Raw genomic sequence first — 20,782 nt, forward strand, 5'->3', positions numbered from 1 at the left:
AAATTTATATTTTAAGGTAAAATTAATTTGTTTATTATGTATTAATCAAATGATAAATACTTCTCAATTGATCCCTCATATAAAAAAGGATAATTTTGCCTTGCATCCCAGTAAACTGGCCCATTGAATAACTAATGAGAGTTGCAATGGCAGTTTAAGCTTAATGACTGGCCTATGTTTTTCCCTATATGTAGATCCATCTACTCACGTTATTATCATGTTTTTACAGAGAAATACTTTGCCGTTTGCCATTTGCCGTGTTATTGAGAGAGGGAGAGAGAGAAAACGTTTGAAATGAAAATGTGAGTTCTGCTTGTTCGCCGATTGGCATATAAATTTTGGCTTAAGCACTCTAACAAAACAGACAAACAAACGGACACACAATGTTATTGCAAGCATAATTTTCTTTACTGCCATTTGCCGTGTATTGCTTTTACTCGTTGTGTATTGTTGCCGTTGCCGTTGCAGTTGCAGTTTTTGCACGTTATACAAACCATTTGCAGCAGCAACTACATGCGACTGCATTGCGGCAGTTGTTCTGGCTCGGCTAGAAAGGCCTAGACCAAGTCCGGACATAAAGACAGGAGACTAAAAGGTCGGAGTTGGAGTAATTGCCGGCTCATGTTTAGACGGAGGCGATTGTCATGTAGTTTTCTTCTTTTTTTTTTTTTTTTGGGGTAGGTAAAAATATTCCTAAAAATAACAATGCATAATTCAGAGAGAGACTACAACTAATGCAGCAGCTGGCAAATAGAAGAGAAAAATGCAACTGCCATCTGCCTAAATAATAAATAAAAAAGGATATGTGAAAGCTGAAAAGGCTAACCAATGAACGGACAGTGGTTTTTGTGGCATGTTGCAATAGTTGTTGTTGTTGCCATTGCCTTTGCTGTTGTCGTTGTTGCAATTGCTGTTGCTCTGTTGCCATTGTCATTAGCCGTTGGGCAAATAATTTAGTTTACCACATTGACTTCGATAACTAAGCATTGTGTTGTTGTTGCCATTTCTCTTACCAGCAACTGCCGGCGCCTGGCTGCCATTATAGCCATTTCCATAGACACAAACACACACACACACACACACAAACACATTAGCCAAGTGTGTATGCCATTCGATGAGCCTCTCCCCATGGAGCCAAGTGGGGTTAGAGTTGTGTTCCACTTATTGATTTCAATTAACATGCAACAGCATGTCTTCTCCATTGCAATCCTCTACCTCTTTTGTCCTTCCTCTCTGCTCAGTTTGACCAATGCCATTGGCTGTTGTTGTTATTCAATCTTTTCATAGGCTAATGTTACACTTGTGCATCGTTACATTTTGCCATATCAGAGTCACCACACTTCATCCTGCCTCCCTGTTTAAACTGCTTGGACTACTCTGGCTATTGGTTTGGCTTCTATTGTTACTGGTCCTCTCTCTCAATAATTATCAATTTTGTGTACCAGAGTACACACACATACATATGTATATATTTTGTACACTCTTTTGTTTATTTACTTGTTGTTCTTGGCAAACAGTGCGTATGCGTGTTGTGTGAGTTTTTTTCTTTTTAGTTCTAAAATGAAATTTACTTCCAACTTGTCTTTAAATGTAAAGTAGTCAAAATTTAGTTACTAATTCAATGTAACGTGGAGTATGAAAATTTTAATCAACTACAAACTCAATTTAATTCTTCCGTGAACATAAAACTTAAACTTTTACAGTTTAACTTTTCACTTAACTAGCAAACTAGTTGCTGGCTAATATAGTTAATACGTTGCATTTTTTGAAATTTCGAGAGTGTCTTTTCTTTTATTCTTGCCGAGACTTGAAACTTATCAGAACCTTGAATCTTGGCGCTCAGGCATGCTCATTGACTGGCCGTCGATAGCAGGCACAGCTTGTTTCAATAAAAAATTGGCTTTCTCTCTTGGCCATTGTTAAGCTAGCCACTAATGCGGCTCAGTCAGCATCGAAATCCTTGTGCGAATAAGTAGCAAGCAGGACGAAAGAAAAGGAGGAAAAGTCGGTATACAACTGTGGCTGGTTCTAGTTCGAGCCAACTATCTCTCTCTCCGCCAACATCTCCCGCTGAAAGTGCAATGCAATGACAATGACAATGTGCAGTGTATTGGGGTTCGATATTCAATGTGCTTGATGGTTGTGACGGCAAAAGCGTGAAGGGGGTTCATTCGGGCATTGCTTATTTTTATTTGCCTGGCTAGGACTAATGCCCCAGCATCAGCACCAATAACAGCAGCAGCAAGAGCAGAACCAGTACAAACCATGCGCTCTAACGCCCTCTTATCCTTGTAACGACTTTGCTGCGCTTTTGCGGTTGACCGCATTTGCTGCGAAAAATCTGTTGCTGCCAAAGTATGGCCACTGTCGGGTCTGCTCTTGACCGAGTGGAGCTATAAATATCTGCGATAGCGAAATGCAATTACGTGGCAACAATGAATACACCAGCAGCAGTAGCAGCAGCAGAAGCAGCATCAACCAGCGATTGCTGTTGCCCCTCATTCCAATTCCAGCAAAACACCAGCAGATACTCCAGCTCAGCCCACATCCGGCAATTGACAATGATGATGTGTACGTAGTTTTTTGTCTTCTCCGCTCTTTATGCGCACACAACGTACAAAAGGGACAAAAATTGTGTATCCTATACACATATATATGAGTGGAATGAGCAACTATGGAGTACAATATGTAGTGTATGTAAGTATGTATGTCCAGCATTTTCCTACTCCTGCAGCTTGTTGGGCGTTTGCTCAAGAACAAACGATACACGCGCTGGTCAGGCTAGAGCTATGTATGTTGCTACATTGGCTACGTTTTTTTTTGTGAATTTATGTGCTCTTCATTGAGAGTTCAATGGCTGCTATCATAAAATATTGAAAATGACAAGGAAATGCAATGGGAATGGTATAAAGGAAAAGCGTAGATAGATAAATGTAACTACTGTCACATAGAAAATAAACTATGGGTTACGCATGGCAAAAGCCACCATTGAAAATGTCTCTTAAAGTCCTTAGAGAGAAACAAAGAATTCAAGTGATAGACATACATAATTGTTTAAAGGTGTCTACTTCATGGAATATAATAATGGACTGTCCGAAGATTCACTTGTTCTGACAATTTCAAACAATAATGTTGGCATTTTTCCACTTTTACTATTATTAACTTAACGCATACCAAGAATAGTCTTGGCCCCCAACCTACCAAAGTTCATCGTTCATTGCCAGCACATTCCATGGAATGGTCGATGGGGCATTCCGCCAATCTCCAAAGTGCTTCTCACTACCACAGCAAATAATAAAAGGAATAAGGAAAAAAAAGAAGCAAGAACTAAAGTCATAAAAAGCCAATTTTTCTAGTTGTCAACGGCAAATGTGTGTGGCTTAAAATACGAGCCCGGAACCCAATTCCATTCCCGGTATTAGCCATTTGCTGACAGTTAACACCCTGGACGCATAATTACATATATTCTGGGTTTCCCCCTCCTCAATCCAACATCTACAACACGCCCCCGCTCCGGCATAGCAATTGTAAGTCATTTGAAAACAATTTTGATTATATTTTTTCCAAACGACTTCACAAATCTGTTTTATGCTTAAGCCCAGACTCGGCACAAGACCAAGACCAAGAGCCATATCCAAGGCCCTCACCCCTCACCACCATCCGTAACCGTAACTGAGACCGAAAAAAAAGAATGTGCGTTTTGCGTATGGGTAGTTAACAACATGCCCCATAATAATAACATACATTTTCCGACCCCACTATTCTTTGCTTTCCAAGCACCATCTCCCTTCCCCACTCCAATCCTCCATCCAGATATATACGACGAAATGTTTGCTGTAAACGACCTTAAAAAACGAAAGCCAGGACGACTATGACGGAGTCGAGAACGACGATTGGCAAAAACAAACAGAAAATGCCAGCACATATAAAATCAAAAGCGAACAGAAAACTCATGTTTTTGTTGTTGTTGTTGTTATTTTTGTTGCTGCTGTTGCTGTTTCTGTTGCCTTTGTTGCTCTTGTTGAGGCAAATTGCAAATAACAAGCAAAACTTGGCCGGATGGATCGAGAGGGAAACAAACAGAAATCGGAGACAGAGAGAGAGAGAGAGCCGGACTCAACTAGAATGTACAGTCAATTTGATACCCCTGACAAATCATGATTGGGTCTTTCTAGTTGCAAGATAAATTTCATTATCGAAAGAATATAGAAACTTAAAAAAATCAACTTTCCTAAGAATGGATTTCTTTTTGTTGCCAATAAACATCATAATTTTAGATAAAATCTTTAGTTTATATACACACAGATGGAGATCTAAGTTATCTTGGTATTAGATAATGTCAAAACAGTTCTTCTTCTGATAAACTCTGTGACTTTTTCTCTGAAAGGGTATGCAAAAAAAAGAAAAAACACAGAATTGTGCGTAACATTAGCTGTAGTCGACTTGATTTTGATCGCTTCAATGAACATTAATACACAGACGATTGGAGTGGGTGTAGGATGTGAATACGAGGAGCAGGGCAAGAGCCAGTAGATGAGAAGGAGGAGCAAGAGTAGGTTGCTTAAGTAGGCGCTTGTTTACATGCATATTTGTATTTAACTTTGCAGCAACAAAAACAACAACAACAACTACATAACCTTGGTTTGTTTTTCTTTTCTCTTATTTTTGTTTTTTGGTTGCTTCCTTAGAATCAAGCACTACATTATGGCGGGTATAACGATATTAATGTCAAGTCGATGGAAATGTTTTGAAAAAATTTGATACCAAAAACCATTTGCTAATGGTCGAAATATATTGGGCCTAAACTGACTAAGAGAGAAATTCTATATTGCCGAATAACTAGATATCTTTTAGATAGTGGAAGCTACTTAAATAGAAACATTATAGTGTGTAAAGAACTTCATATAAATGTTTAATAGCTTGTCTGTTTGATTTTTACTTTACCCTCTCTCTCTATCGTTCGCTCTCTGTTTTTTCTGCTGGCAAATGAAGCCTACTTATAGGGGATCTTGATTTGGCAGTGCGTAAACATAGTATCTCTGTGTACGTGTGTGTGTGTGTGTGTGTGTGCGTATATTGGCTGCTGTATGCGGCGTTTATTTCCGGCATGGCATATCTCGTTTTAGATGCGTGCCACAGCCAATCTCTTTTGTGTTGCGTTTCGCGTTTTCCTGTCATAAATGTTGCCCGAACCTTTGTTATGTTTCCGTTTCACTTTTATTTTAATAATTCACCCCCAACATTTATGGTATGCACACATACATACTTTTATTTACACACACATACACACATTACAAGAGTATGTACCCAGAGCGGAGGCCTAGGAGAAAGGCGACACTCATCCAATTGTAACCAAAAGCCAGGTGGTCATCACCAACTGACTCCAACTCAATTTCTGCCATGCTTTCATTGTTTACGTCATAAATCTCATTTTTTCCGTTTCCGTTCTGCCGCCCATTGACCCCACACCGAGTTCCTCTTCGCCTTTCGTTAGCAAATATGCAATTTAAAATATTTGCTAAATACTCAGAAATGTACAAAATATTTCATAAATATTTTGCAATCTCAACTATACAATTTGACTAAACAATTATTTGAATTAAATATTAATTTACTTTAAAATCAAATATTTTCCTCATATTTGTTAATCTCTCGGTGGCAACAAGTGAAAATTGCCTTCAGAAATTATACATTGAAGCCATTAGCCTATTTTTAAATTACCCTCAAAATTAAACCTAAAATAACCCACAAACATTTCCCTTCCGAAAATTCTCAATTGAGGTACAATTTTCCACTCTTATACGCAGTTTTCCATTCAGCGTTTGGAAGAGAAAATTTCCCTTGAAGCATGAAACACATTGGAAGGACACATGGGACATTCACTCAATGAGCAACTGAGCTAAATAACTGAGTGAATTTTGGCGATTAAGGAAGTAAATTATTAACTTGCTCTTTCTGCATTAACACAACGGACTTTTACTCTTAGCCAACTCGCGTTTTTGGCTTTTTCATAGCCATTGGCAAACATTTGTGGCCTACAATTTTACGAGAATTCGGTGAGTGAAAAGAAGAATTGCTAAAAGATTGATAGAATAATTCTGTGCCTTAATTTTAAAGTTATATGCAGTTAGCCACATTAGCTTAAAGTTTATGCTTATTGACCAACTTTCCAGCTTTCATGTGGTTGAAATGGCTAAAATGTTGTTTTTATACAGAAATATTTTCTTTTCATTTTTATTTTTGGCAAACATTTGAAAATATTCAGCGTATTTGCATTTGTTAATTGGCCTTATTTGCTTTCAAACATGACCAATGTCTGTTTTTTATGATGGTTCAGTGACATGACAGAAATTTTTGCATTTTTTAGGATTTTTATATACAGTCGAAGGGGTTTTTCCCTGGTCAGGGTCATTTATGTCAAGTGCCGCAAATGCTCTGGCTATTTTTATACAACAAAAGAAACAATATGTACATACAAGAGAAAGGACAACACACACACACACACACACACATACAGAGAGCGCGAAGGACAAAAAGTTATGACACACCTTCAGCATTTAATCTGACGTCCTTGCAGTGGCTCCAGTGAGTGATAACCATCAATCAGGCCAAAAAGTAGGCGTTACAGAGTGTGCTGGACTCTGGCTTCTGGCTGAAAGATACACCCAGTCTTGCTTAGCTGTCATGGTTGGAGTTCATTTCAATCATTAGCGTTTGCCCACCGAAGCAAGAACACAGACAGATAGACGGAAACAGAGAGAGAAAGAGAGAGAGAGAGACCAGTCGGAGAGGCGGACAAGCAAGCAGCTCCCTGTTGATGCTGTCAAATTAATAAAGAGCAGGTCAGAGATGGGAGTGGGGATGGGAATGGGAACCGGAACGGTCTAGTGGTAGATAGTAGGCATCTTTTCTAGTCTCTAGCTGGGGATGGTTCTGCCCCATGGGCCCATGCACTTTAACTCAACGCAGCGTAGCTCATAATGCCCCATAAAAAATTTGTCATCATTAGCTAAGAGCGAATGACAACGACGTCCAGTTGACTGTTGGGGCGTTATATGGCTCCTGCCAATCTATCAATGTGTGTGAGAGTGTGTGTGTGTGTGGGAGGACTCTTTAAAAGATTGTGCGGCTTCGTCCTTTTGCTGCATATTAGTCAAAAGCTTAAAGCGTTAAATTGATTGATTGTGTGTGAGTGAATGGAACATAGAAAGGGAAGGAGGCAGGGGCATGTGGTCAAAAGGTTCGACTGTCTTTAAGGCTTTAAGCTGGCCATTAGGGTTATTAAATTTACTCTTTTGTCTGATATGTGTATGTGTGTGTGCTATTAGAAGAGATAATGGATTGCGAATATTAATTTCTTTGCATGACGAAACGAATCAGGCAAGAACAATGCGCTTAATCTTTATAGACACGCAGGAGAAACTCTAAGAGAATGTGCGAGTTGAGAGCACAAGTTGAGGCGGACAATGCGTTGCGCCAATAATGATAACCGGAAGCCATTAAAGGAAGTTTCAATACATGAGTTACACACACACACACATGCAAGCACCTAGAGTCGTTTTCTTTTTGTGTGAGCCAAGTGTAGGTGTGTGTGGATTGTTGTTGTTTGCCTTCCATTTCCCACTGCAGGAGGAGCAACGTTGGCGGCAATATTGTAATTTTTATTCCTCTTTGTGCCATTCATGCGGCAACTTGGAAACCGGCAAAGCTTAACCGTAAGGTAAAGGTAAAGCCAACAGCAAAGAAAACTCCAGTGTCGAGCGTTCAATTCCCTTTCAATAAGGAAGCATGGGGCGTTGCCAGCAAGGCAAAAGAAAGGAAACCAACACACGCACATTGCAATCTTGCTAATGTTTTTCTATACGTTTTAAGATTGCCGCCTCCGTATTCTCAGCTGCAGTCTTGTGCAGTTTGTCTTGGGCAAACAGCCATCGGGTCTATGCGGAAGTTAGCCAAATGAAGACTGTGGGATTACGCAGATATTGCACTGTGATTCAGGTCGTGCCACTAGCACGGAGTCATGTCAAATGTTAGGTAGGAGGCCCAAACAATTGACTCGATATACACCACATTTTTGCTGGCTTTAAACCATTATCAATGGCACACACTCTCGCATTTTCAATTGATTAAACATCACAGAAATACAACAAAGTATGTACATAGGTGCGTCTGTATGTGTGTGTGTGAGTGTATGAGTATGGCGCTTGCATTTTTCACATGCCGCAGCTCAAAAATATTTAAGCATATTAAAAGAAGGCATCACAATGATGCCGATACACATACACACACACAATATGAAATTCCATTGCATTTTATAGGCTGGGGGCCGGGAAGAGCCACGAAAAATCAGCACAGCAGAAAATAAGCAAAAGCAAGAGAACACAATGGCAAGCACTAAAAACCTGTGGCAACAGGCCATTGTGTGGCATAAACAAAAGAGATGCAGCAGATGGCAGGCGTAGCCACATTGTCAGACAAAACAACTGAACTGAAAGCACTTTGAGTGTGCTAAAGGTGAGGACCTACACCCACACACACCGAGTAGGTTCGAAGGGAGCTCTGTGTGTGTGTGTATATTAAATTGAGTAGTGTTAGGAATTGGCCTTTAGGAATGTGGCAAAGTGAAATTTATAGCTCGGAAATTAATAATGACGAGAGCTCACACAATGAAGTCGAAGCAGTTAAATAAAGTGATGTGTGTCCTTCGCTTGATGGAGAATACCTCTTAAGTTAAGAGTTAAAGCAATTCAAAGATCTTTATACGTATAAATATATAAAAAAAAAAAAAGAAAAGGGAAATCACGAATATCCTACACTCTGTAAGCCTAATGATACATCATTTTGCTCTCATTGTCAGATTTAATTCACCATTCTTATTGAAAGCGGTTGAAGCTCAGAAATAGAGTCAGACTTGAACATTTTTTGCAAGGAGAACTGTTTAATATTGACTATACGGTTTTTGTTTATTTAAAATTCGATATATTTAATCGTATATTCGTATATTCGTATGTTCGATCGATTTAATGTTCATATTGAACTGTTTACCCCTTAATACGTCTCAAATAGAATGTTTCGACAAAGTCCTAACGCATCCTTGAAACCCTTTTCGTATGTTTGAATTAGCAATCATATTTTGTTGTTGTTTTTATGATGAACTCTTTGAATCGTTGTCTGCACATTAACCTTGGCCACTAATTACCGCAGTGAGAATTTATGGCATAAGTTTTATAGAGCTCATCGCTAAAGGACCAAACTGCATTAATGCATTAATTGTGCGTCTCATTAAAAGGAGTTTCTTATGGGCAAAACATAAAATATGCATGAGTAATATATAAACGAATATTGTAGGTATACAGCAAACACACATAAAAATTTAATTTATTTTTGAAACGTTTTTTTTTTTTTTGTTCATATTTTTCATTTGCTCTTCTTGGTGAAATTTGGTTGCCAGACCGACATTAATAGTGTAAAAGGCTAATTCGCTTTAATTGTTTATATATATGTATATATTTATTATAAGCGTAAGTTTATTACAGGATTTTTATTCTCATTAGCACGACCGATTCACAAGCTCGTTCAACCCAGACTAACTCGACGCTCTCTCGTACTTCGCTCTCATTTAGAGATGAGCATGTTCTCTCTCTCTGAGAGAATGAGTACTATCGTCTCAAGTGAGCAAGCCTGCTACAATTCGGCCGTCCTGACAAAATAAGATCTCCTGATCTTGGGTGGTATACATTTTTTTTTTCATATCTTACGAGCTATACATTTTTTGTTGTTGTTTATATTTTACAAACTATTACATACATTTTTCCTTTACATCTTAAATCAATTATTAAAACAAAAGTTTATGATTACATTAAAGTCAACTATTTCAAGTTCTTAACCAGGGCTTAATATTTTGGCCACACCATACTCCTTGATAAGGGTTACGGGAGAGTTGAAATCCCTCAACATCTTTCAGTAAAAATCTGTTGTTTTTCAGGACTTTATCTACTACATATGGTCCTTTGTTTTTTGGTATTAATTTTCGAGACACTCCCGTTGTACTGTCGAAATTTTTAACCATGACATAATCCCCTTTTTTATATTCTTTTTGCACTGTTCTTTTACTATTGTAATACCTTTCATTATATGCTTGTGATTTTTGCTGGTTTAACGCTGCATTCTTTCTTATCATTTCAAGGTTTATTTGATTTTCTGTATTTCTTAACTCTTTAATCTCTTCTTTCAGTTCGTCTGTGACTACTCCTTTTTGTTCTATGCCAAATAGCATTATACTGGGGTACTGTTTTATACTTCTGTGAATTGTATTATTTAACGCATACTCTACGTTTTCGACAACCGTATCCCAGTAATTCCCCTTATCTGGATCTGTCAACTTTGCCAGCATAGGTCCTAGACTCCTGTTTATTCTTTCTACTTGCCCATTGGCCTGAGGGGAACCCGTTGCTATTTTAACGTGCTGCACTTTTTGTTCACCCAAAAAGGATTCGAATTCAGACGAAGTAAAACAACTTCCTCTGTCGGATATTATGCATTTCGGCCTGCTATAACTTCTAAAATACGCTTTTAAAGCATCTATTGCTTCTTTTGTTTTTGTGGTTTTTGTTGTATATAGCCTAACGAATTTCGTGAAACCGTCTACTACTGCAAGTATGTGTTTTTTTTGACCTTCCGGCTTCTATTGGTCCATAGTGATCGATATGGATTAACTCGAAAGGCTTATCGCCTTTCGGTATACTGTTAAGAAATCCATCGCCTTTGCCGCATTTAGGTGAGAATGCTATGCATCTGAGACAATTTTCTATGTGTCTCGTTGCTTTATCCTTAAGACTTGGAAACCAATAACTTTTGCCTATAGCGTCCAACATTTTGTCTCTACCTACATGGCCTAATTCGTCGTGGTATTTGTATAAAACGTGATTTTCCATTTCCTTTGGAACGTAGAACAATATTTTGTTGTCATTGGACTTTCGGTATAATACCCCGTTTCTCATTTCAAACAGTTTGTGTTCTGATTTTTCTAGCATTTCCTTTATTTTTTTCAGGTCTAAGTCTTTTGCTTGGCAAATAACTAGGTTGTGCTCGAAGCTATTCGGTTCTATTACCATGATATTGGTGCATCTGCTTAACGCGTCTACGTGCTGCATTTGCTTCCCTGATCTATGCGCTAACTCGTAGTCGTACTCTTGGAGTTCAAGGGCCCATCTCGCGATTCTAGGGTTTAATTCTATCTTATTTAGTGTAAGAGTCAGAGAATTGCAGTCAGTTAAAATTTTAAATTTCTTTCCTTGGACATAAATCCTAAATCTGCGCAGGGAGTACACAATCGCTAACGTTTCGAGTTCAAAACTGTGATACTTCGACTCAACCTCGCTTGTCCTCTTCGAAAAATAAAATATTGGGTGTAGTTTTTTATCCGCTTTCTTTTGTAATAAGACCGCCCCAAAACCTAATGCGCTTGCATCACAATGAAGCTCTGTATCGTCTCTGGGGTCATATATCGCCAATACTGGTGCTTCCAATAGTTTTTGCTTCAAGTTGAGAAAGCATTCTAATTCCTCTTTTCCGAATTGAAATTCTTTGTCTTTTTTCAGCAAGTCGTACATAGGTTTAGCGATTATGGAAAAGTCTTTTATGAATCTTCTAAAGTAGGAGCACAAACCTAAGAAACTTTTCACTGCGTGTACATTGCCAGGCACTGGAAAGTTTTTTACTGCATCCAAACCTTTATCGTCAGCGCATATTTTATTTTCTGTTATCTTATATCCCAGGTATTTTATACTTGGCATGAAAAACTCGCATTTGTCCATTCGTAGTCTTAATTTGTTTCTTACTAACCTATCAAAAACTTCTTCTAGAGTCTGTAGGTGCTCGGTTGTATTTGCACTGGCTATCATTATATCATCCATGTATACTAGAACCTGCCCTTTTCTGATCATGTCTTCAAAAATTCGATTTATAAACCTTTGAAAAACATGTGATGCATTCTTGATCCCCATTGGCATTCTTAGGAATTCGTATTGACCAAGCGGCGTGATGAAAGACGTGTATTTTACTGACTCTTTATCGACGAATACATGAAAATATCCATTTTTAAGATCTAATTTGGAAAAAACACGTTTGTTGACTAATCTGTCTAAAAGGTCGTCGATCAATGGTAACGGATAGTTGTCCTTGATAATCATCTTGTTCAGTTTTCGGAAATCTATGCATAATCTGATATCCCCTGTTTTCTTTTTCACTAACACTACTGGAGACGCATACTCCGAATCGCTTGGTCTAATAATTTCTTCCCTTATATATTCGTCTAACAAGTTCTGTAGTTTTTCCTTTTCAGAATATGATAACCGTCTTGGTGCGTAACTAAATGGTTTGAAATTTTCTAGGTTTAATTTCATTTCGGATCTGATATCTGGTTTGTCCGGTCTTTGCGCATTCACGTACCTATCCCTGACTAGCTTATTAAAACTCTGAGCCGTTTTATAATCTATGTTTTCACCAATCACGTATTCTGGCTCTGGGTTTTCATTGTCGATGTAAAAAATTTCTAACATTCTCCTCTCAAAGTTATCTTCCATATTTACTTCAGAGTCACTACGGGGTTCCTTTAATTTAATTTTTTCAATACTATACTTTTCCTCATTTGTACCTTTGATTATATTCTTTTCAAACTCTAAAGTTATTTCTTTATCTATGCATGTCCTTTTGTCAATAACATTGTATTCAACAATTTCCTTATCTGCATTAACATTTTCTGTATTAATTTTATCATTTGCATTAACATTTTCGTTTTCTGTATTACCCGTTACACTTATATTAACAATTTCATTTTCTATATGTTCTGACATCAAAACTCCAATTTCTTTAAAATTAACTTTTCTTACGTTGTCGTGGCTCTGACTAGTTACTAACGCACTTTTTTCAAAAGAATCTAAATCTAATTTAAGATTACATGATGTTAAAAAATCCCTTCTAAGAATTACATCGCGACTCATAGATTCGTCTGGGATAACGAGTAAATAAAAGTAAATCTTTATTGAATTCTTCACAACGTAACATAGTAGTTTTCCAAATGTAATGAGCGGACTTCCATTTAGCCCTTGATAAGATTGTTCAACAGAATAGAGATATGAATTATTAGGTAAATGTTTCTTCTTGATTAAGGAAACTGGACTCCCCGAATCTATGAGGCACGCTGCAATAAAGGAATTACTTGGCAAATCTACAAAATGAATAATGAATTCTCTTACAAAATTGTTGCTGCTCTGGTTCGTACGGTTGAGTCCATTAGTTTCACGGCTGCCCTTCCTATCGGGACATTTGGCCGCCCAGTGCTCCATGGATCCACAGATGAAACAAGAGCCTGGTACACGATCCGGCCTGTTGCAGTCCTTCACCAGGTGTCCTCTAATGTTACATCTACGACAGCGCATCTCTTGGAGCTTGTTTGCTCTGACAGTTTCGTTTTCATCTTTAGTTGCGCGTCGAATGTCCTCTAGATGTATCTCTGCGAAAGCAGCTAACATCTGCTTAGGGTTGGCGAAACATTGGATCCGTGCTTGAGTGCGTAATCCCTTGTCAGGTATACCCTCGATAACTTTATCAAGGAGCTCGTCTTCATCGATGTTAATGTTATTGGCTAACATTAGTTTGTCGTCTAGATAAACTGCGAACTTTTCGCCAAACTTCCAATTACGCTGTTCGAAATGACGACGCATTTGTGACTTGGACATCTTCTCTCCAAAAGCTACCATTAACTGTTCGCATAATACTGATACTGGCTCGCGAATACGTGTAACCTCCGAATGAAGCCATGATTGTGCCTTGCCTTTCATCTTGCAAATGAAGAGCATCCGTAAGTGAGTGTTGCCAATGTTATACACTTCACCGATATTTTTAAGCTGAGCCACCCACTTTTTGGCGCACGACTCTCCGTTGAAGTCCATCAATACTTCCTTCGCCAATGAAAAAGCTATACCCACCGATTCGCCGTTTGAGTTGCCAGAGTATTGGTTGGTGGCTTCGACTGTGGCGTTGCCACTGATGGGAATGCTGCTGTTATCGATAACATTGCCAGTGGCGTTGCCATTGTTTTCCAAATTCTGGAAAGATCTGCCCAAATCGTGGCCATGCTCGATTCTAGGAATCAGCAATTGAAGTTGTTGTAGCAATTGTTGTACCAACGCGACATCGTTGTTGTTGAAATTGCAGTCCGCCGCTTCTTGCTGTACGCTTCTCGGAATTGCGTCGCCAATTGACGCTTCATTTAATTGGTCTGGGTTAGGCTGCATCAATTGTATATCGTCCAAATTCTGCTCTGAATTATCATTTTCGTTCCAACCAGGTGGTGCATGACCACGTGTTTCGACTGGCACACTATACAGGCGAAGCACTAATTCATTTCTTGAGCCGTTCGTTGACATGTTTAACGTTGCTAGCCATTGCTTTAGTTGGTCGAGGGTTAAATCGGATAGTTGAACTGCGTTACTCATGGTTTAGGGTTAGGACCACTTCTGATATTGTAAAAGGCTAATTCGCTTTAATTGTTTATATATATGTATATATTTATTATAAGCGTAAGTTTATTACAGGATTTTTATTCTCATTAGCACGACCGATTCACAAGCTCGTTCAACCCAGACTAACTCGACGCTCTCTCGTACTTCGCTCTCATTTAGAGATGAGCATGTTCTCTCTCTCTGAGAGAATGAGTACTATCGTCTCAAGTGAGCAAGCCTGCTACAATAGCTCCGACCAGGCCATAATTAATGAGGATTTTATAAATGCGGCTTGAATATTAAAAAACCAAAAAAGAAGCGAAAACGAAAACGATAATGAAAAAAAACGCAAACCAAATACCAACTGAAATACTGAAAAATAACAATAATTGTAACGTTATAATAATGCAGTTGTAATTAAGTGCATTGTTGTTGGTAACCCGATGACCATTACAACAATGGAAATATTTTTTAATAAAATCAACAATCAGGCAACAGAATGGCCAATGTCCAGTGGCCAAATGGTAACAGGAGCAACAGTTTTGGCCCCGTCCGCTTAACCTATCTGGGGCAAAGAGTAATATGGGCAACAAGAGCAAAATTTACGAGCGTTTCATTTTACATAATTTACCCATTTGCCAGATACTATTTAATTATATTAAAATAATGGCCAGCAAGGATTCTGTTGTGGACTGGCGTCCAAGTGGCAAGTATTCCAGCTGCTAATCTATTGGAGACTCTTCTAGATCGCAATGGCTCATCTGAAATCGCAATTCAGTTAGTCAATCGAAAAATTGTATTTAGTTTTTCATGGTCAAGGTAAAATCGTTTATTGAGACATTATTTTAATTGAGTTGGGAGGAAAAACAATGCACAATTGCTGTAATTATTATGGAAATTAGAATAATTGCCGTCGGGCATAACAAAGACAAAACTTGGCTATAAAAACAGTAATGTCAGCTTGAAGACAATCAATCATAGAAAAAGTCTTCATCATGAGTGATGAAATGGACAAACCTCTGCAGCGTTTCACTGAATTGTCTCAACACATTAATAAGTTCACAACTCTTTTGGGAGTGGATGTCTTGGCGGCCGATTTGAAGTGGAATTATCGCACCTGGACAACAACATTTGCGATTATCAATTATACTGGCTTTACCCTATTATCCATAATCCTAAATGCTCATGACTGGAAAGAGTGCCTGAAAATAAGTCTTATGCTGGGTGGTTTAACTCATGGCATTGGTAAATTCTTTACCTGTCTGTTCAAGCAATCCAGAATGAGATATATCACCTTTTACACATCCAATATTTTCATGAACTATGAGCAGTTGAGTCCAATGTATGTTAAAATTCTAAATATTGGCTTGGATCGTTTGCTGCAAATTATGTGGATTCTTCGTAATGGCTATTTGATCACTTTTCTTCTAATGACTGCGATTCCCTTGGGATTACTATATTACAATGGAACTCGAGTCACAATTATGCAATATCAGATTCCTGGTTTGCCATTGGAGAATAATATTTGCTATGCCATCAGCTATATCATACAGATAGTGACTATATCTGTGGCTGGTTTTGGTTTCTATGCTGGCGATCTCTTTGTTTTGCTTGCCTTGACGCAAATTCTGACATTTGCCGATATCTTTCAGTTAAAAGTTAACAAACTGAATGAATCGTTAAACCTGAAGTCAACAAAGCGATCAGAAATGACTCAAGTGGGAGCATTGGTGGAGGGAGAAAACGAAAGGCAGGCGTTACTCCTGGAAGTGGTTAAATGGCATCAGGAGTTTACAAGGTGAGTATTAAAATTGGCATTTTGATTCACATATAGAATAGTTCGTTAATAGTTCGATTTAATTACCGCAGCTATTGCCGGTATGTCAATGATTTGTACCATGATCTAATTGCCAGTCAGGTTCTCTCTATGGCCATGGCTGTGATGCTTAGTTTTTGCATTAACTTGATCAGCTTTCATCTACCATCTGCCATATATTTTGTGGTCTCTGCCTATAGCATGGTAGTCTATTGTATTCTTGGCACCAAAATTGAATTTGCTGTAAGTAAGGAGTGGAGCCATAGGGCCAGTGCTTTCGTGATAATCCTTTGAGTTTTTTGTGTTAAGAGCAGTATGACCAGGTCTATACAAGCATTTGCGACATTTCCTGGCAAGAGTTAAGCAGCAAGCAACGGAAATACTTTGGCATGGTCCTGCGAGAGGCACAACGGCCACCAACTATTAGAATGCTTGGCGTAATGCCGCTATCAATGAGAACGGCGCTACAGGCGAGTATAGTCTTTCTCTCTCTCTCAATGTATCTCTTGTATTGCTAGCGTAGGACTAATGCAATTTGTTTGCTTGTTCGCTTGCAGATAACAAAACTCATTTACAGCCTGTCCATGATGATGATGCAGAATCGCACCTAGAAAGCACTTGGCAACCCGACACCCCGAGAGACCCGAGTCCCGAGTCCCTACACAATCCGCACTCTATGCTCTTAGCGTCAAGGCACTTTACATCAAGTGCAATGGGGCGCTCCATACATTTTCTAATGCTTGTTTTGAATCATATTTAATGTTATACAGGGTGCTTCTGCAGATGTTGGTGGTGGCAGTGGTTTTGGTTTGATGATGGTGGTGGTGGTGCCAGCTGGCAAATAAAATAAATTAGTTGCAGTTGAAAGGTGGCTTCAGACACAAAAGTCAACACGCAACGCGCGATGGAACCGCAAACAAACGCCAGCTGTTTGGCACAGATAAAATGCCAGGCAAACAAACTCCGCGAGACGGGAAAAGAATATGGAGACGAGAAGACGAGACGGAGACCAAACGGAGACAGCTTTTTTTGGGGTGCGGGTCATGCTCCAGCTATAGCAAATCAGCTGCCAACGCTGTGCAGCTTACTGGCAAATATTAAAATGCGAATTTTTATGCGCTCTGACATTTGCGCCTCGTCTTCAACTCCTTCTCCATTCTGTTTCCCGTCCTTCTCCTCGTCCTGGCTCTCGGTTTCCTTCACGTTGGCGTCTTAAACATAATTCTCACTATGAGAAAATGGCAGACTCTGCTCTAGCTCTTGGCGCCTCCTGGCATATCCTTTCGCCAGCATTTTCTTTACCGCAACGTGCGCACATAAATTAGCTGCCAAGCTAAGAAATGTTTGCGGGCAGCAAAGGTTCGCGCTCTCCTGGTAGCCCATTGTTGGTTTTGCTGGTTGCTGCTTGTCCCTGCTGTGATAGGGCCACCTTCATTCTCACATCCAGTTCCTTGCAGCCTTCCAAAAAGGGGAGCCCGCTGCTCTGTGGTTTTGTTGCGCTATGTTTATGCGGGTGGCGGCAAAACTGCGCCGGGTGCATTAAACCAATAAATCAGCGAGCCACTAAAGGAAAAAAAATAGAATCCTGCCGAGTTGTTGGTAGGGGTGGGCGCAGGGTTGGAAACATAGTGTTGTCAGGCGGTCTTTTGAGACGCCTTCGTCGCCATCGTTGTGTCGCACTGCATATTTAATCAATACGGACCACAGCTCACAAAACATAAATTAATCTTGCCGCCTTTTAAAGTGTGCCACATTTTTCGCTTGCCTTTTTTCTTCAACTGGCCAAAAGGAACAAGGCCAAGCAAAAAGAGGCATTTTTAATTTAGAAAAATTCCTGCGGCCATAAAAACCTTGTCGGGCAAATCAATTAAATTTAAATTGTATCCCATTAGAGGCACATTAAATGAGTTAAGTCATTTGGGGGACCAAAAGCCGCGTGCCACGTCTTAGAATACTTTTATTTTTTTGTGTTAAATAGAAAGAGACAGAGAGAGAGAGAGGGACAAACGGAGAGAGAACAAGCTTTTGAGAAGGGTAAAAATGAATTCATTTTATTTTTTGACGCATATAACTGGGCCAGGCCAAATGCCATAGCCATGGCTATGGGATCCAAGCGGCATCACATCCATGGATGGAGGGAACGCAATTAAAATGCCCACGAGTTACTAATTTGCCATGAAACGGCGGGTGGTTTGTTGGCCTAAGGCCTCAATTCGACCGTTTTCACACAAAAACAACACACACACACGCACACACGCACACAGAGGCTGAGACTGAGACAGAGAACCCAAGTCCGATTTAAAAATGTTGCCAAATTTAACAGTTGATGGCTATTAATTTATATTACGCATGATTTGTGTAACGTTTTTGTGATCTCTTTTCATTTTTTATGAGGCAGCAAGGGTTGGGGATAAACCGAGCCCTGAAAATAAACAGAGCACAAATAATTCTGTCATGGAAATGCTCATGTTGATTACATCTAAATTCCTTGCATATGAGAATGCAAGCCATAGTAGACTCAATTCCTAGTATGAAACTTGGTAGACATCTCCAATCAGCATACGTTTTTCGTTTGTATATTTAGATAATTTATAAATTAGTTAGTTTTATGTCTTAAATATGGGCGGGCAATCGAATTCAAGCTGTCACCCAGAAGATTTGTGTCGGGGACATTACGACAAAATCTGGTAAAATCGTTGGGCAATTTCTGCTGATGTTTGCTCAAACTTCACATTGGCCAAGTAATTATCGACAGGACGAAATGATTGCTTCTCCTGGCACTTAGTCCTTGCCACTGAGAGTCAGTCGTCCCATTGGCAAGCTAAGCAAAGACGAAGCGTTAATGCTGCGTGTCGAAAGTAAACTTTGATGGCTTAATCACTTTGATAGCTAAAGGGAAGAAAACCCAAAAAGCATTAGTGGTACAAGAAGGAAGTGGGGGGGATTAAACAAGGTGACTCTCTCACTCTCTCCGTGTGTCGATTTTGTTTTTTTCTCGGTGAGATTTTAAACTGCACGTGTTTACCAGGCAGTGACTTAGGAAGCTTCTCTTAAAACCAAGTCTGAGGGGTTGCTGCTGCTGCTATTCGTTGCACAGTCAAAGTCATAAAACCATTTAATTATATTAAACTTTTAATTGCGTAGACAGCTAAGAAACACGCACACACACACACACACAGACATCTAAAGAAAAATGCATACATATATATGTATATAGTCCTTCTGGCAGCAACTTCAAACATATGCAAGCAAAAAGGGGTGCCAAGGGGTGAAGGGAGCAAGGAATGGAAAGTCTGTGCAACTCACAGTGGCACACTTCTTGCGTCTTGGCTCTTGTTGTTTTGGCGTTATTTGCCGCTGCCTTGCCAAGACTCGCTACTATGTAAATGCAATAATAAAGTTATTAAAAGTGTCATAACAACTCAACTTGAAATAGCAAAAACTTTTTACCAGTTTCCTCGTGCCCCACAGCTCCTGATGCTTGCCTTGCCGTGGCCAACTCTTGAGTAGGGTAACCAACTGAAAGAAAAAAACACAAAAATTCAAGAAAAATGAAGGCGACCCGCAGTTTGAACATCCAAGCAATTGATGTTTAATTGATCAATTAGTTGCCCTGTATATACGCACACACACACATACAAGGCATCGACAAATACAAATATATATATTGAATGAATGAGTATATCTATACACATATATGGACTGCCCCTATGTCTGGAACTCTGCATTGGAATTGCCCACATCAAAGCGGCATATAAGTATATTGACGCTCATCAATCAAATTGATTTATGCCAACAAATCATTCATGAGCAATTTCCCAAAGTGATTATCTCTCCACGAGAGAGACGAGACGACACGAGAGCCCATTGCCAGGGCCAACTCTTGTCGATGCCAGTTTCACCAAAGCCCCCTCGCCCCGCCCCGAAAAAAAAAACTGAGGCAACGAGATGGCAAACGCAAAAGGCATGTTAACTGACAGCCACTAGGACAGTTGGCGAGACATAGACTCTGGCATAGTGACTCTGACTTGAATGAAGACCGGGGCCAAACACAGTCAGAGACAGAAATAGATAGAGACAGCCACAGATAGAGGCAGAGAAAAAGAGAGAAGTAGACATTACGTTTCAGTCAGAGTTCCAGGACCAAGTGACTGACTGATTGACGCTTGACTGTCTTCATCACAAGCAATTTGGCCGGCAAACACAAGCTACACACACACGTATCCAAAGCCAGGACACAGAGGAACAGCAATGCTGAGATTGCGTGTGCTTCCCGTTTTCAAAACTTTGCAGACAGTTAATAACACTCTCAACTAGAAGCGGCGACAGCCACACCCATCCCTACACAGCAGATCGGCTGGTATCATATTAGCAGGACTTGCTTATAGCAGGGCAATCAAATAAATTTTCACGCCAAAACGATCAAAGGCAACAGCAGCAGCAGCAGCCATGAAATAGCAAT

General features: G+C 39.5%; 1 protein-coding gene across 1 annotated transcript; it reads left to right on the plus strand.

Moving 5' to 3' along the window:
• Nucleotides 1-15,499: 15,499 nt before the first annotated feature.
• Nucleotides 15,500-16,931, plus strand: Or83c (Odorant receptor 83c). Its single transcript, XM_068301895.1, has 4 exons — nucleotides 15,500-16,302; nucleotides 16,374-16,563; nucleotides 16,635-16,790; nucleotides 16,878-16,931. The coding sequence occupies exons 1-4, from the start codon at nucleotides 15,500-15,502 to the stop codon at nucleotides 16,929-16,931; spliced, it is 1,203 nt and encodes a 400-aa protein (XP_068157996.1).
• The last annotated feature ends 3,851 nt before the right edge of the window (nucleotides 16,932-20,782 follow it).

The sequence above is a fragment of the Drosophila tropicalis genome, unplaced genomic scaffold, assembly GCF_018151085.1.
Source record: "Drosophila tropicalis isolate 14030-0801.00 unplaced genomic scaffold, ASM1815108v1 contig_878, whole genome shotgun sequence".
Classification (NCBI taxonomy): domain Eukaryota; kingdom Metazoa; phylum Arthropoda; class Insecta; order Diptera; family Drosophilidae; genus Drosophila; species Drosophila tropicalis.

Coding starts and splice junctions, on each gene's coding strand:
- Or83c (XM_068301895.1), top strand. CDS start 15,500: ATGAGTGATGAAATGGACAAACCTCTGCAGCGTTTCACTGAATTGTCT. Junction 16,303..16,373: donor TGGCATCAGGAGTTTACAAG/GTGAGTATTAAA, acceptor TAATTACCGCAG/CTATTGCCGGTATGTCAATG. Junction 16,564..16,634: donor GCACCAAAATTGAATTTGCT/GTAAGTAAGGAG, acceptor TGTTAAGAGCAG/TATGACCAGGTCTATACAAG.